General features: G+C 48.5%; 1 protein-coding gene across 1 annotated transcript in view; it reads right to left on the minus strand.

The window, feature by feature from the left end:
* The window catches only part of COL22A1 (collagen, type XXII, alpha 1), a 263,426-nt gene that overhangs the window by 11,047 nt on the left and 237,357 nt on the right, over positions 1 to 15,022 (minus strand). The window contains exons 54-58 of the mRNA XM_012001612.1: positions 10,081 to 10,134; positions 8,522 to 8,593; positions 6,880 to 6,915; positions 4,269 to 4,313; positions 1,279 to 1,458 (exon numbers count right to left, since the gene is read on the minus strand). Of these exons, the coding sequence (XP_011857002.1) occupies positions 1,279 to 1,458; positions 4,269 to 4,313; positions 6,880 to 6,915; positions 8,522 to 8,593; positions 10,081 to 10,134 (387 nt within the window). The remainder of the gene's footprint in view (positions 1 to 1,278; positions 1,459 to 4,268; positions 4,314 to 6,879; positions 6,916 to 8,521; positions 8,594 to 10,080; positions 10,135 to 15,022) is intronic.

A 15,022-nucleotide genomic window follows, 5' to 3' on the forward strand; every position in this document is an offset into this window, starting at 1 on the left:
GGTCTGGTTTTCCCTGCTTAGGTCCACTGTGGCTCTAAACAACTTTCTCACCAAGTTCTGGTGCTTGGTCCACAGAAGCTGATGAGTTTGCCAACCAGAGGAGCAAGTGTTGTCTCCAAGCTCACACAGTGGCATGTGATTCTTAGAAGAACCTAGAGGAGCTGTCCTCAAGCTGTACAGAGCTGGTCCCTTCCTGTCTGACTGCTCAAGGGCAGTGTCTACCCCTCAAGGGCAGGGGTCTTACTGTGCTCATCTCTGTAGCCCCATACCTGGCATGAGATAGACTCCATTTCCTTATTCTTTTATTCTGACCAAGAATCTTTTATATTAGTCCCAGAATTCCCATCACTGCCCATAGCAGCAGGACTGGCAGAACTTGGCAAAGCTCCAAGAGGGCTTTGGAAGCCAGCTGAGTGCTCCAGCCTCTCCACTGACTTGGCCAAGAGACAGACTCTGGCTGCCTGGAATCTTTCAGGGCAGCTGAAACCCAGGCTGACCACAGCCACCAGGAACTGACGCAACTGCAGAGCATCAGAAGTGGCAGGGACATGGAGGTCATCCAGACCTGGGCTCTGAGAAATACAAGGGTCTCCAGAAGACCATATGGGCTGCTGAGCAGGAAGGGGTGGTCACATGGACTTCCACCAGGGGAGCTCTGCCGTCTATCTTTTTATAGCCCATGTATGCCTGTGTCACGAGATTGTGTAAATGAAAGTTCTGCCACTAGGATAAAGGATGTTTAAAGAAAGAAAAAAACATCACTCTAAATAAGCCCTTGTTCCCAGCTTTGGAAAAAGAGAGATGCAGGGGGAAGAAGGAGTACTCTAGGTTGGCAGATACAAGAGTGGCAAAGCCAGGCATCAAAATGGATGGTGAACCATCCCACAATGAAGTTCAGACCCCTGGGAACTGGGTGTCTTCTCAACTGCCTTTTGCACAAGGTCCTGGGCAGAAGAGTTCTACAGCCCAAGAAATGAAGTCTTAAGGATTCATTACCACTGAGGAAGAGGGCTGAACAGAAGAGGGACTATTTTTGAGTATTTCTTAAGCTAGGCACATTATTTAACTTGATCATCATAAATCAGAAGAGGATTGTTTTTCCTTTTTGCAGACAAGGAACGGCAGATTCAGAGAGGAAAGGTAGCCTGCTCCAGGTCACACCTTCAGTCACTGGAAGACTGGGATCTGTAGCCTACTGCCTCTGAAGTCCACACACTTCCCTGGCTCCCTTTAAGGCCCCGAGGAGCCCCAAGTCCAAAGCCGTACCAGCATCCTTACCCTCAGTCCTGGAAATCCCGGCTGGCCTGGAGGCCCTGGGGGTCCAGCTGGTCCGTTCTCCCCAGGTGGTCCTTGGGGACCCATCAGGCCTGTGTGGCCTTTGTGACCTGGGATTCCAGGGTCCCCAGGCTGGCCCTTTCCACCAGGAGGTCCTTTGTCACCTTTGATCCCAGGATCTCCCTAAGGAGGCAAGAAGCATATTAGCGTGTGTCTCAGGGCTGGAAACTGTACCCCATGCGGCTGCAAAAGAGGTTCCCCCAGTCTGCCTCTTAGATCACTGAAAGGGAGACCTTGGCCCTGGGTGACCCATGTGTGGCTTGGGGTAACAAGAGCCCCAGAATCCATCACATGCACCATCCTGATTGTACAAATGAAAACATGGGCAGCCTGGGCAAGATGTTGTGACCCCATCATTAGCAAAAATAATTTTTTAAAAAACTAGCCAGGCACAGTGGCAATTGCCTATAGTCCCAGCTACTTGGAAGGCCAAGGTGGGAAGATCACTTGAGGCCAGGAGTTTGAGACGACAGTGAGCTATGATCATGCCACTGCACTCCAGCCTGCGTGACACAGTGAGACTCTGTTTTTTAAAAAAGAAAGGAAAAAGAAAAAGAAAACATGCAGGGCCCAGAGACAGAAAGCCACCAGCCCATGGTCACACAGCTAGTCTATAGAGAACAGGATAAGAATGTTGATTGCAGAATTCCAATCCTATTCTTAGTCCCAAGAGTACAGCTCCTCGGGCTGCCTGGAGAAGGCTGGCCCTGGCAACTGAGACTGATGGTGGAGCTGCTGACCCCTTTTTGGCCTGGTTTTGCTCTCTAGAGACAGTGGTCCTCTCTCAACAGAGGTGACTCCCTCCCAGGTCATCTCCTTCTCCTTTCTCTCAGCTCTAGGGAGTTCACAGAGGATTATCCAATGGCTTCCAACACTGCCTAGGGCTCATCTCTCCCCACAGCTGACCCAGAGTTGGAAGTGCTGGACCAATGATTTGGTAACTATGGCAAGCCCAGGGCAGTCCAGTCCTCCGCCTTTATGTGCTACTGTGTGTTTCACCAGCAAGTTCATATGGTTGGTTGGTCTGAAAATATGGCACCCACATTAATGGCCTCGGAGATAATGGAACTCCATTGCTGGGATGTAGCAGAGAAAGGGAGGCTCAGGGAGAAAAAGAAGAGACACCATATGGTAACTGTAAATGTGTGGCATGGCTGACAACATGACCCAGAGCCACAGAAAAGGAAAACGGTGCAGTCACCACACCATCTCTAACACAGGCACTTAAATGAAAAATGCAAGGAGTGAGACAATAGATAACGTATGATATTCTCAGAGTGGGGAGGGGGTTAAATACAAGGTAAATGCACATTTATAACACACACCACACACAATTCTGTATGCACAGACTCCCTCTGAAAAGATAAAAAGGAAAAGCACTGTGATAGACCCTGGAGACGGGGGGGGCTAAGGGGTGAGATAAAAGAGGCACATAATTTTCGTTGCATTCACTTGTCCTGCAGTTTTCACTGTTGAACAATGTACCTGTATTGCTTTTAATATTTCAACAATAACCCAAAATCAATGAATTCAAAAATAACAATTGAGCAGATCCAAAGAAGTCACTTCAATTTTCCAGGTGTGATGCATTTCACAGGACGTTGCAATCTGTCAGTGATCTTGAATTCAGGGGTCTAGTAAAGTCCTGGTGTTTGTACACCTGGATGCCAAGGCCCTATCTCATGTGTGGTAGAGCATTTTCTATTCATTAAATGTCTCACAATCACTTTGTGGTGACAGCACTTGTCCCATATTTCAAATGTTCCCAGAGTACAAAGAAAAGGGTAGTCTAATGGCTCCCTGGCAATGTGCCATGAAAGCACTTAACAGGCAAAAGGCAAGCTCTCCGCGTATTGATTAGGTATTAAAGAAGAGATGCCATTGGTGGTCTGAGTTCCTTGGCTCTCAACCAAAATTCAAGCCTATATCCTGCGCCAATAGCTCCCACGGGCGCCTGAGTCGCATTCTCGGAGGGGCAGGGGGGAACGTCAACGCCTTCTCAGCCACATGTCCCTCATGTCCCTGGCTCCATGGCTCAGGAACCAACAGCCACGGGATAGAGGAATCAAAGTCATGGGAAGGAGACAGGAGGAAGATCCAAGGGGGAGAATCCCTGAGACTCTGCCCCCACTTTTCTCACTCCTCTGGCTGTGGGAGAAGCCAGCCGGCTCCCCACCCACCCCACTTGCGAAGAAAGCCGAGATAAATTCTTTTCAGGACCATGGAAAACAAGCGGGGGTGGGCTGGGGGTGCCTGGGACGTCCGTGTCCCTGTCGTGCAACAGTGTGACAGCGTGAGGCTGACCAAACGGAGGATTGTGGGCAAACGAGACACAGAAAGCCTCCAAAGGGAGCAGCAGTCGTGAGTGTGAGAACGCGTCCGCCTTCCACAGGCTCTTCAGCAAAAAAAGAGAGAAAAAGAAGAAAAAAGAAGTCTTTTCTCCTGTTGTTTTTTGGAGAAATGAAATGTAAAGAAAGGCTTTCTGAGTATAATGCCAAGGCAATTCATTATGGGAAAATCTGTTCCCTTGTCACCTCCAGCGACAAATTTGGCTCCTGGCAAATTGGCACTTCGGGAGCCGAGCCCATCTCGGCGGGCATTCGCACATGGGGAGAAAGAAATCTGTCAATGTCTCCCAAGGCTTGCCTTTGAATCTCTAATTGTGATGATTTTAGTCCTTAAACTAATAACCAGAAAGGAAAAAAGGAAAAAAATAATAATAACATCAAGTACAAACAATCCTGGGAGGAAAAGAACCTCCCTTTGTGGGGCTGGTGATCATCCAGGAAAAAGTGAACAAAATCACGACAGGTGGCGTGATCCAGGCGGGTGTTTACTAAGTGCTTTGGACAAAGGCCAGGCTCAACATCCCGTGGCCACTGTGCAAAGGTCACGTTCGGCGTGTTCAAGGTGCCCATGCTCTCTCCACTCACCCTTTCTCCTTTGAATCCAGGCTCTCCAGGCTTCCCAGGGACCCCCTGCAAGGAGAAAGCAAGGACAGTCATTGCCCCAGACCCTCTGCACTGGCGTCCTTGCCTCGCTGGATATTGTTCACAGTCCTGCATGCTGAGGACAAGGGATCCTCAAGAGATAAGGTCCCCCGAGGGCTCCTTTCTGATTTATGCCCTCTGATTTATGTGGGGGTGGCACACTGCGTCTTCTTTCCTTTCCTCCTGGCACTATCCACCTTTGACTGATGGCACCAGCCCCTGGTTGGCCCCTCCAGATTCCTCCCCTACCTCTTGTGGGATAAACCCCACTCCCTTTAACATGCCCAGGAGGCCCTGCACCAATTGTCTTCAACAGGCTGTCACTGCCCTGGATGGCTCTAGTGCAAGGGACAGACAGTTCTGCCATCTCACGGCCTCTGTTCCTCGTCTTCCCTGTGCCTGCAGCATGCTCCCCACCTCTCTGTCCAGACACCTACTTCCCACCTGGCCTGCAGGTCTCCTCTTCAGGAAGCCCCCTGACCACCCAGCACTTAGAGAAGTGGCCCTCTTCTATGTTCCCACAGTCCCCACCCCCTCCTGGAGGGCAGTCACATCAGGGAACAAGGGACACAGCCCACAGTGCCCACTGCTTCTGTCACGGTCTCCACCTGGAATGTCTCTTTCCTGCCCCTTTGCCCCCAGCTCCTCTGCCATCTCCTCTGTAAAGCATTGGCTAATCCCTCTGGCCAGTGTCCATTCTCATGCACGGGTTACTTTCCTGCCAGCTGACACCTGTCTTTCTCCCCAGATATGATGACCAAGGTATGCTTGTCTGCCTGCCTCTTAGACAGCACACATTTGGAAAGCAGAGCTTGATATTGGGAGAGGAAATTCAGCCCAGGGGCTCTTATCCCATCTCTTGGTTGATAGACTTGGTTGATAGATTGAAGAGAAGAAAGTCAAAGAGAGGACTCTTGACCTCCTCTGAGCCTGGTCATTTCAGCCCCAGAAACATTCACTACATCGCTTTCATGCAGGTGCCATGTTCAACTCTGAGACCTATGCAGAGGACAGGGATAAGACATGATCCTCATTCTCACAGAGTTCACAGCCTGTCCACGAGGTGGAGGTGGGCACGAATTGATTCTAACACAAGGCAGACTGATTTAATTTCTGTAACATAATTATCAAAAACTGCCTCGGTATTCCTGGGTGAATCTGTAAGTTGGGAAGCACGGATCCTTGAAAGTTGGATAAAACTGAACAACAAAAAGTGGCAGGAAAGGCAATCCACATGGGTGGAAGAGTGAGGACCAAGCCTTGGATGGGAGAAGATGGAGACATATTGGGCATGGGGAAGCAGGAGGCTCCCATTCTAAGGGGAGAGCTAGATCAGATCTCAAAGACCTACGATGCCTGCTTAGCCTAGAATTTATTTGAGAAATGCAGAGAGAATTCATTTAAGCAGCAGCCCAAGTACAAGCACATGGGGCCGATGCACACTCAGAAATGGGAGCTGCAGGTATTTCCTCTTTACCTCAATCCAGACAGCAGAGGAAACAGTGATTGGGCAATGAGTGGATGATACACCCAGTGAGTGGCACCCTGTGGCTGGGGTGAGGAGCAAACACTTTCCAAGCATGAAGCTATCCGATTCAGCTTCAAGCCAGTGACCACCTCCTCGCAGTTAAGAACGTGACCCAAAGGCACAGAGTAAAAATGCATCTTCCTCATTCAAGTGGGAGGATGCAGGCTTTGAAACAGAGAAGCTAATTTCCATAGACCTACTTTCTCTGCATTCAATCATTCTTCTGTTCATCTCTCATCAAATATTTTTGGTATCTAGTCTGTGCTGGTCTCCTGGGCTACAGCAGAACAGAGCAGGGTGCTAAAACCAAGCATCGTGGGGGGTCTGCTTTGCTTCAGTGTCAAGGAAAGTCGGCAAAAGGAACATTTCAGCTGAGACCTCAGGGTGAGTAGGAATAAGCATGGGAAAAGTGGGCCCTTGGAAAAGAACTTGGCATGTCTCAGGAGCTAAGAGGCCAGTGACTGGAGCTTAGAGAAGGAGGGGAGTGGTGGGACTGCGGCAGCCTGATTCCACGGAGAGAGCAGGGGGAGGGCTGAGCTGCAGGTTGTACTGCAGTGTCTCCATATGCTTATGCTCTGCAGACCCTCTGCCTGCTGGGTGAAAGACTGTGAAGGGGCAAGACTGGGCAAAGGGAGATCCATAAGGGGATCACTGCAGTGTTCAAGTGAAAGCAGGTGACAGATTAGATTAGAGTCCCAGGGGCAGAGACAGAGAGAACTGGACAAAACCAACAGGTATTTTGAAGTCAGAGTTGACAGGATTTGTTAATAGCTTGGATGCTGAGGGATAAACAAATGAAACAGACATATCAAGATGGTGCCCCTGCACTGGCTACATAATCTGTGGGGCTCCTGGCAAAATTAAGACATGAGCCAGTTGTTCAAAAGGCATTAAGGATTTCAAAACAGTGAAGGTAGATAGTGTTAAGGCAAGTGTGGGCCCTTCTAAGCCGAGGGCCTGAGCCTGCATAGACTGCCCATCCATGGGAAAAGGTTGCCAAGGGGTGAGTGGGCATGTGATACTTGCCTCCTTGCCTGGGACTCCTTTCTCTCCTGGTTCTCCCTGGAAAACAGAACAGAATATCAGTGGCTCTGCAGCATCAGCCCAATGTCAGTACTAAGACTGTCTTTAAAACTGACATTTCCACTCAAGTCATGTTCCAGCAAAGACAACAATCGATGGTCTATCTGGCCAAGGACATCCCAGACAGGCTCTCTGGCCAGCCTGTGCAGGGGAAAGCCAAAAATCGCCCCAGGTTAGGAAGAAGAGCCACAGGTTAAGAGCTCCTTGTCAATGGGATGGGTATGACTCCACCAGGAGGGCCTCCAGGGTATCAGTTTTACAAATAGTCCTGTTGTGGTCAGGAGGCCTCTCTCAGAAGCAGGCTCACAATGTGTGAAACAAGAAGCCAATAAGACACTGGGCTCCAGGTTCAATTCTTGGCTCCTCCACTGTTTGACTCTGTGACCTAAAACAACCTTCCTACAACTTCCATAAGCTCTCTGTGCCTCAGTGTCTTCATCTGTAAAATGAGAACAGTGGTTGCACCTGCCTCAAGGATTACTGTGAGGTATCAATGTGTTAGTTCTCCTAAAGCACACTGGGCAGCAGCAGGCATGTAGTGAGGGCTGGACAAGCACCCCATTCTTATCATGACTCAGGAGCAATTGCTGCAGGGCATCCATAGGAGTGGGTGCCTGGCTGCTCAGTGGCAGCACATTATTAACAAGGACATGGAGAAGGAGACTTGGCCTTTGGCAAGGGAGTGCATAGGCCCATGTAAAAATCAGTGAATGGGACCATGCAAAGCCTGGGCAGCATGGTAGAAAAGGGTAAGAGGGGCTACCACCTCCAACAGGCTGGGCTTGGCTGGCAGTGGGGCATGCAGAGGGGTCAGAATTCAACTGGAGAGGATGTACAAGAACATGGGCAAGCTCTCTACTCTGGCATGTTGCATGCAAGCCTCATTCATCAGGTCAGCAGTCCAAGCAGTGGACTGCAATATGCAGATGACACCAGAGGGCTCCACTTGGAAATGTTTGAATCCCTTAGCATCTCTCTGTCCAGAAACTTGGCAAAGATTACCTTACAGCTTCCCCCTAACTTAAGCCATCAAGAGACCTTGACTCAAGGATGAGCTGGAGCGCAAACCTACCACGTGGCTTTGAGTAAATCACCTACGTGTTCTGACCCAGTGGCTCAAACTTGCTCACCTTTACAATTATTTCCAAGCATCCTTCAAGTTCTAGGATCATGATCAACACCATTGTCCCACCACATGCATTATTACAATGGTTTGTATTTACTGAGCACCTGCAATGGTCAGGAACCATTGCTGATCCCTTTATATGAATGATTTCATTTAATCCTCAGAAGTAGATGCTGTCAGTATCCTCATTTGAATAATGAGACAGCTAAAGCATAAGAGGTTACAACACTTTCCTAAGATCTCATGATTAAGGAGTGATGGCACTGAGATTCCCATGCAGGTGTGACCTCGGGGCACTCCACTGTCTCATAAACTGTGATGCAACTTTGACTCCACACCAGGTCACCATGGCCTGAGCAGACAGAACTGAAGACACAGGAGGTGGCAGGGAAGGTACTGCACGTGAACGTCACAACCTGGAGCCAGGTATCTTGGGTTCCATTGGGGTTCTCTGCTTACCGGAGGCCCACGGGGACCCAGGAAGCCAGGAAGTCCTGGGCTGCCATTTTCCCCTTTGCTTCCTTTCTGGCCCTGCAAAGAGAAAACTGAGAATTAATTCCTCAAGGTCATGTACCAACTCAAGCAGATTCGGAAACCTTGTGACCACTCTGAAATCAAAAGGCCTGAGACATCCACTCAACACACAAATCCTCCCATGATGGAGGGGCATGGGTTAGAAAAAGACACAGGGTCTTGGGACTCCTGGTAGTGCTGTCATAGGAGGGGAAGAAGATGAGAAGTCTCCCTGTAGACAGCCGAGGGTCTTTCCATTCGAAGCAACTAAAACAAACTGGGACAGATATTTAACAAAGACCCTGAGATGTGCGGAGCTCTCCAAGGAGTGCTCTAGTGAGATGGCATACCACTGCCCATGAGGTGGCCAAAGCTCACTTGGTAGAATCACATTTTGGGAAAGGACTTCGGGAATCTTTCAACTTCAACTTTTCTGGGGAGCCATCATGCATGGGTCAGTACTTCCAGGATCAACTCTGCACCAGGGGAGGTGATGGGTCCAGTTTCATGACCCAACCCCACCTCCTCCGTTCTGTCTCACCAGCAGCAACAGGTCTCACACCATAGCCCCTGAGGGAGGTCACTATGTTTGCTAGGAAGTTGGATTCCTTTTGCATAGCTGTCCCTAGTCCAACAAGAAGAGGGTCTCTGCTAGGGTAATCAAATGCCCAGTTTGCCTGGAACCAGTAGGTTTCCCAGGATGCAGGATTTTCCAACTGGGAAAGTTCCTCACAAACCGAGATGCACTGGTCACTGCAGTATCCGAAGTACCAAGGCCTGGTCAGCCCATTGTCCAATACTATTGACATTTGACTCACACCTTGCAGGTGGCCTTCGGAGTCAGGTGGCCAATTTTAGCAACTAAAAATACAAGACGACTAGATTGGAAGGAGACTAGTGGCCGGAGCTTTTCTCATCCAATCCTAGAACCCATTAAGGAACCATCTTCCCCACCATGTCTCCCCACCTACCAGGACTGAACCCCAAATCTTGTATTTGCTATCTAGCTGACCAGGACTCTGCCAATTGGTACGCACCCTCTCTCTACTACCTGCCCATTGAGCTCTCTCTGCTACCTACCTGTTGATCCTTTTTGTCTCCCACCTCCGTCCCTACCTCCATTTCCATGCTGCACACTTTGTCATTCGAGGTGGTAAGGGTTGCTCCGTCTGACCTTGTCCTCACATCCTCTGGAAACATCAAACTTCTACCCTACAACCTCGTTAAACATTTTTTAAAAAAATATTTGTTTTGGGTGCCTATGGATGTAGACCATAGATACCTAAGGTTACAGTCAACAAAGAGCCAAGAGTATGATCATATGTACTTTAAACCTTAAAAAAGGGCCCCATGGAGCTTCCTACCTCCAACTTATTTCTACCACTCAAACCCGTATTTCCCCACCGACGCTTCTAGGGACAGAGGCTGGACAATCTGTAATGTGAGCCACAAGCCCTTTCAAAGCTCACCCCAATGCCATCACATAGCAGCCAAAGAGAACTCACGGGGGTTCCTGAAGGGCCAGGCTCTCCTGGAGATCCCGGTGATCCATTCTTGCCCTGGTGGAAGAAACAGGGATAATCATCCTGCCAGGGCATCAAAGAGCAGGACGTGGAACAAAGAGATAGACTGATGCACAGGACTTGGTTTTATACAGAATCTGTTACTCTAGCCAGTGTGGCTCTCAGTCAACCACTTCATATTCAGAGGATGTTTCTCAACTTCTAAAAGGAACTGTAATATTTAATTCATAATATTGTTGTGAAATTAAATGAGTCCGTGGGCATGAAAAAGTCTAGCCTGGTGAGTGGTGCCCACAGCTGAGGCACAGTAAATAATTATGACCACATTCACTTATTCATCTATTCATCCTTCCATTCAGTTGCTGTGCTGAAGAACAAGCAAACCATCTAACACAACCCAGCTTACACGCAATTGCTCACACTGCCACAGTGCTGGTCTCAGCTTAGGGAGCATGTCCATGCCCTTATCTCCTTGGACTCCCCGACTGAGAAGATCATTATACTCTCATTTAAAATAGGTAGATACTGAGGCACAGAGAAGAAAAACGGCCTGTGCAGAGTCATGCAGCTACAAAATGGAAGGTCCATTCACTCCAGATTCCAGGACTGAGATTTCCAAGTCTAATTCTCTCTAACTTCACAGAGATATTGTGCACATTCATAGTTTTGGTGAACACATTTAACAAATAGGATCCCAGTAGAGTAAAAACAAGAAAGCTCAAGAATGTTCCTGGCTACTCCCTTTCAGGATCAGACAAATTTCTATTAAGCCAAAAATTCACAGCTTCAATTCCCCAGGCTGTGTCAGTCTCTTCCTCTGCCCACCACACTCCCCCACTCAGGGCACATTCCCGTTGGCTGCTGTGTCTTTACCTGGCTCTCTTCCTCACCATGAGTAACCCAAAGGCAGAGTCTATGCCTTGTCATTCTTTATATTTCCAGCCTAGGAGAAGAGAGCCTCCTTGTGTGTCTCCAATGCTGTGCCAGACACACAGGAGGTTTGCTGCTAAATAATGAACCAAGGATGTCCTAGAGAATCACTCTCCATTGATCCTTTAACCAAAAAGTGTTAATGCCCTACAATCTGTGAAACATGTATTCACAAATGTGTTGGATTCATGGAAGCATGCTCCAGTATAAAGTAGCTGATGCTGACCAGGCACTTCTTACATACCAGACTTCTAAGAGCTTTGCATTTCACATGCATTAACTCACTCACTGCTCACATCAGACCCAAACATCATCACGCTTTTACAAATGGGGAAACTGAGGCTCAGAAATGCTAAGCCACCTGCCTCTGAGGCAAGGGGAGGAGCTGAGATCTGAACATAGGCAGCATTGATTCCATCTCCTACTGCTCTGCCCCTCCTTAAGGACATGCCTTATGGGTCAGCGACCATAAATACAGCTTCCACCTTATGCCTCCAAAGCACATGCATGGCCATAGCCTCATGTCACTGGATCCTGCCAGGAATCATACAGCACAGACGTCTTTCTCCCCATATCCCAGAACCCCCTTAACAGACCTGCCAGGGATCGCTGAGCTAGTAAGGTCTAAAATCAGAGCAGCCAGCTGGATTTGTGGACTGCTTACCCGTACTCGGCCCTTCCGCGAACGCTGCATAACGCTTCTCCCTGCACCTTCCTCCGCCCACCAACCCATCTGTGTCCCTCTAAAAATATGTACTTCGCCTTATCCCTATGGAAATTCTATCTCTCCTCCTTCTTCCTCTAATCTTCCCTTTGCAGGGAGGATAAGGGCCAAGACATTGCAGAGAGGATAAGGGCCAAGACCCAGTAGCATACGGTGCCAACACAGGCCATGTGCACAGAAGGCAGGGTGGGTGGTTCTGGGCGGCTGCCTGTGCTCTGTGCACTTGAGGCCTACTGGGGATGGGACCTGGTTCCCTCCCAGGCTACAGAGCCACTCCTGTGTCCTGCTCTCACTCGCCAAGCCCCTTGGGTCTCTGCTTCCCAGGAATGGAAACTACAGCTCCCCTTTTCAACCCTTTTGAGCTCCAAACTCCTATTCTAAGACCCCTCCTTCCAGGATGATCTTTCTGACAAGGACATCTAGCACATGCCAGCCAGGCTGGGTGTTGCAGCTGCAGGCTCTTGAATGAGAATGCTGGGGTCCAAATCCTGGCTGTGTCACTGACTTGCAGTGTGATCTTGGGCAAGTTACTAGACTTCTCTGTGTCTCCATTTCTCATCTGTGAATGGGGACAGCAATGACACCTGTCTCACAGGGTTTGGGGAGAAAATGAAGGAATCATGTAAATGCCTCATGCAGTCCCCAGCACTGAACTCTGGAGCTTGTTGGAAGCTAGTGGCTGTGAGGTGGTTGCCACATGGGTCATTCTTACCCCGAGGTGGCTGTAGATTTTAGAGAAAGCAAAATGAAAGTTTTCAGGCCACACATACATTCACAATCACCACAACTACTGATGGAGGCACTCTGTACATATTCCGTGTCCAGTTTAAAGTTGTGTGAACTTGCCAGAATCCTTCCCCTAACTCAGAAAAGCACAGAAATTACAGTGGAGTAAGAATGAGGCTGTCAGAGAAAGAACTCAGAACTATTCTGTTTTTTAAAAAAGTAGATATTTGGCGAACTTCAGCAGCTCATTTTTAGTATCAAATTCCGTATGATGTACCTGAGAATTGATAGGAGCAAGCTAGAACCACACAGCAGCCTTTGGGGGCCTTGGGATTTTGGGGCCACCCCCCACCCAGCATGTGGTATGTGAAGCCCTTCACAACCTCACCAGGCCAGCTGCTTTCTTCCACCTCACACACCTGTTCTGAGTACTCGCTGCTCGCCAAATGTCACTTCCCAGCCAACCATGGTGGCTTACACCTATAATTTCAGCACTTGGGGAGGCTGAGATGGGAGGACTGCCTGGGCCCAGAAGTCTGAGACCAACTTGGACAACACAGAGAGACCTCATATCTACAGACATTTTTTTAAATAGCTGAGCATGGTGGTATGCACTTGTGGTCCCAGCTACTTGGGAGACTGAGACAGGAGAAGGGCTTGAAACCAGGAGGTCGAGGCTGCAGTTAGCCGTGATCATGCCACTAAAGTCCAGCCTGGGCAACACAGTGAGAGCCTGTCTCAAAACAAGAAGTCACTTCCCTTTCCCTCTTCTGTGCCTTTGAATGTGTTTGCACTCATCAATAATTTGATTGCTGCCCGATGCCAAGAGGCCAGGGAGAGAAGCAGAGCAAAGGCCCCTCTTGCCTCCAGGAATGAAGAGGACCTGGCTCGGGGCACATTCCAAGGGCTGGGCACTGTTCTCTCACTTCACTGGATTACCATGCTGGATTCTTACAGTCTCCTTGTTCTGTCCAGATTGCCTCCGTTTTACAGATGAGAAAACTGAGTCCTGGGAGAAGTGAAGAAACTCTCCTAGTTCATGTGATGAATATGAACTCAAGAAATCAAGCCCAGATGGCTGAACTCCAGAATTGGTTGCAAAAGCCCAGTGAGGGAGCCGGGGAGACCCGGTCAGGGCCACCCCATTCTTGGGGGGCTCTGGAGCAGGGTTTCTCAAATTTTTGCCCTTATTACTCCCTCTCCAGTTGCCTTTTTACATATTTTTTCCTAATCTCTCCATATGAAACTTTAATATCACAGCTAAGCTATACATCTGTTTATGTACTGTATTCGTATCTGTATTTGACACATACTCTTTGACACCTCAAGAATCAATGTTTTCCCCGTGGGGTTGATAACACCCCATTGACAGCTCACACCTGGGGAGCCTGGGCTTCAGCTCATTTGAGTCACTGTGGCCCCATCAGGGGAGAAGATGACTCTACCTGGTAAGTTCTGAAAAGATGGGACATCCAAGCTCATAGGATCTGCCACACACCCACTCCCTAGGATCTCGAAGACAAAGCCCACCCTTGTCCACAGTAGGGTGGAGAATACAGGATTTGGCATCAGAAAGTCTTGGTTTCAAACCAACCTAAAGCTCTTACAAGCTGTGTGACCTAGACTTGGGAAACCAATATTCATTCACTTGTTTATTCCATCACTCATTCAAAAAATACACAACATACAAGCAATACAAAATAAGCCAGTTGCAAAAGATAAAGTGTTGTGTACAAAATATGTATTCTGTATGCCCGTAGGCGTACTGAAAATATTTTAAAAGATACACAAAGTGCTTCTAAATAGTGGCTTCCTCTGGAGATGGGATTGGGGTGGGGGTGAAGAGGGAATTTTCTTGTTACTTTGTAACATTCAATTCTGTCTGATTGCCTCTACAATTAGCATGAATTATATTGATAATAATATAGAGAGAGACACAGATATCAAAGCTGCGTTTCTGAGATGGCCCCTGGGCTTAAATGGGATAATGTATGCTTTTGTCTTTGCACAGCACTAGGCACCTAAATGTCTATTATTGACCTTCTCCATACTCTTTCAGGCTGCTCTTAGATAAGAGAAGGATTTGCCTCTTTGCACAAACAGGCAGAGATAACATCCAAATATTTATCAATCATATGGAATGCTATGGGGTTCAATTGTATCCCCCCCAAATTTTTAAGTCCTAACATTCAGTTCCTCTGAATGTGACCACAATGGGAAATTGGGTCATTGCAAATGTAATTAGTTAAAATAAGGTCATATTGAATAGGGCGAGCCCCTTACCCAATAAGGACCAGTTTTCTTATAAAAAGGGGAACTTTGGGCCAGGCGCAGTGGCTCACGCCTGTAATCCCAGCACTTTTGGGAGGCCGAGTGGGGCAGATCACTTGAGGTCAGGAGTTCGAAACCAGCCTGGCCAACGTGGCAAAACCCCATCTCTACTAAAAAGACAAAAAAAAAACAAATTAGTGGCATGGTGGTGCACACCTGTAATCCCAGCACTTTTGGGAGGCCGAGTGGGGCAGATCACTTGAGGTCAGGAGT

The sequence above is a fragment of the Mandrillus leucophaeus genome, unplaced genomic scaffold (assembly GCF_000951045.1).
Source record: "Mandrillus leucophaeus isolate KB7577 unplaced genomic scaffold, Mleu.le_1.0 Scaffold667, whole genome shotgun sequence".
Lineage (NCBI taxonomy): Eukaryota > Metazoa > Chordata > Mammalia > Primates > Cercopithecidae > Mandrillus > Mandrillus leucophaeus.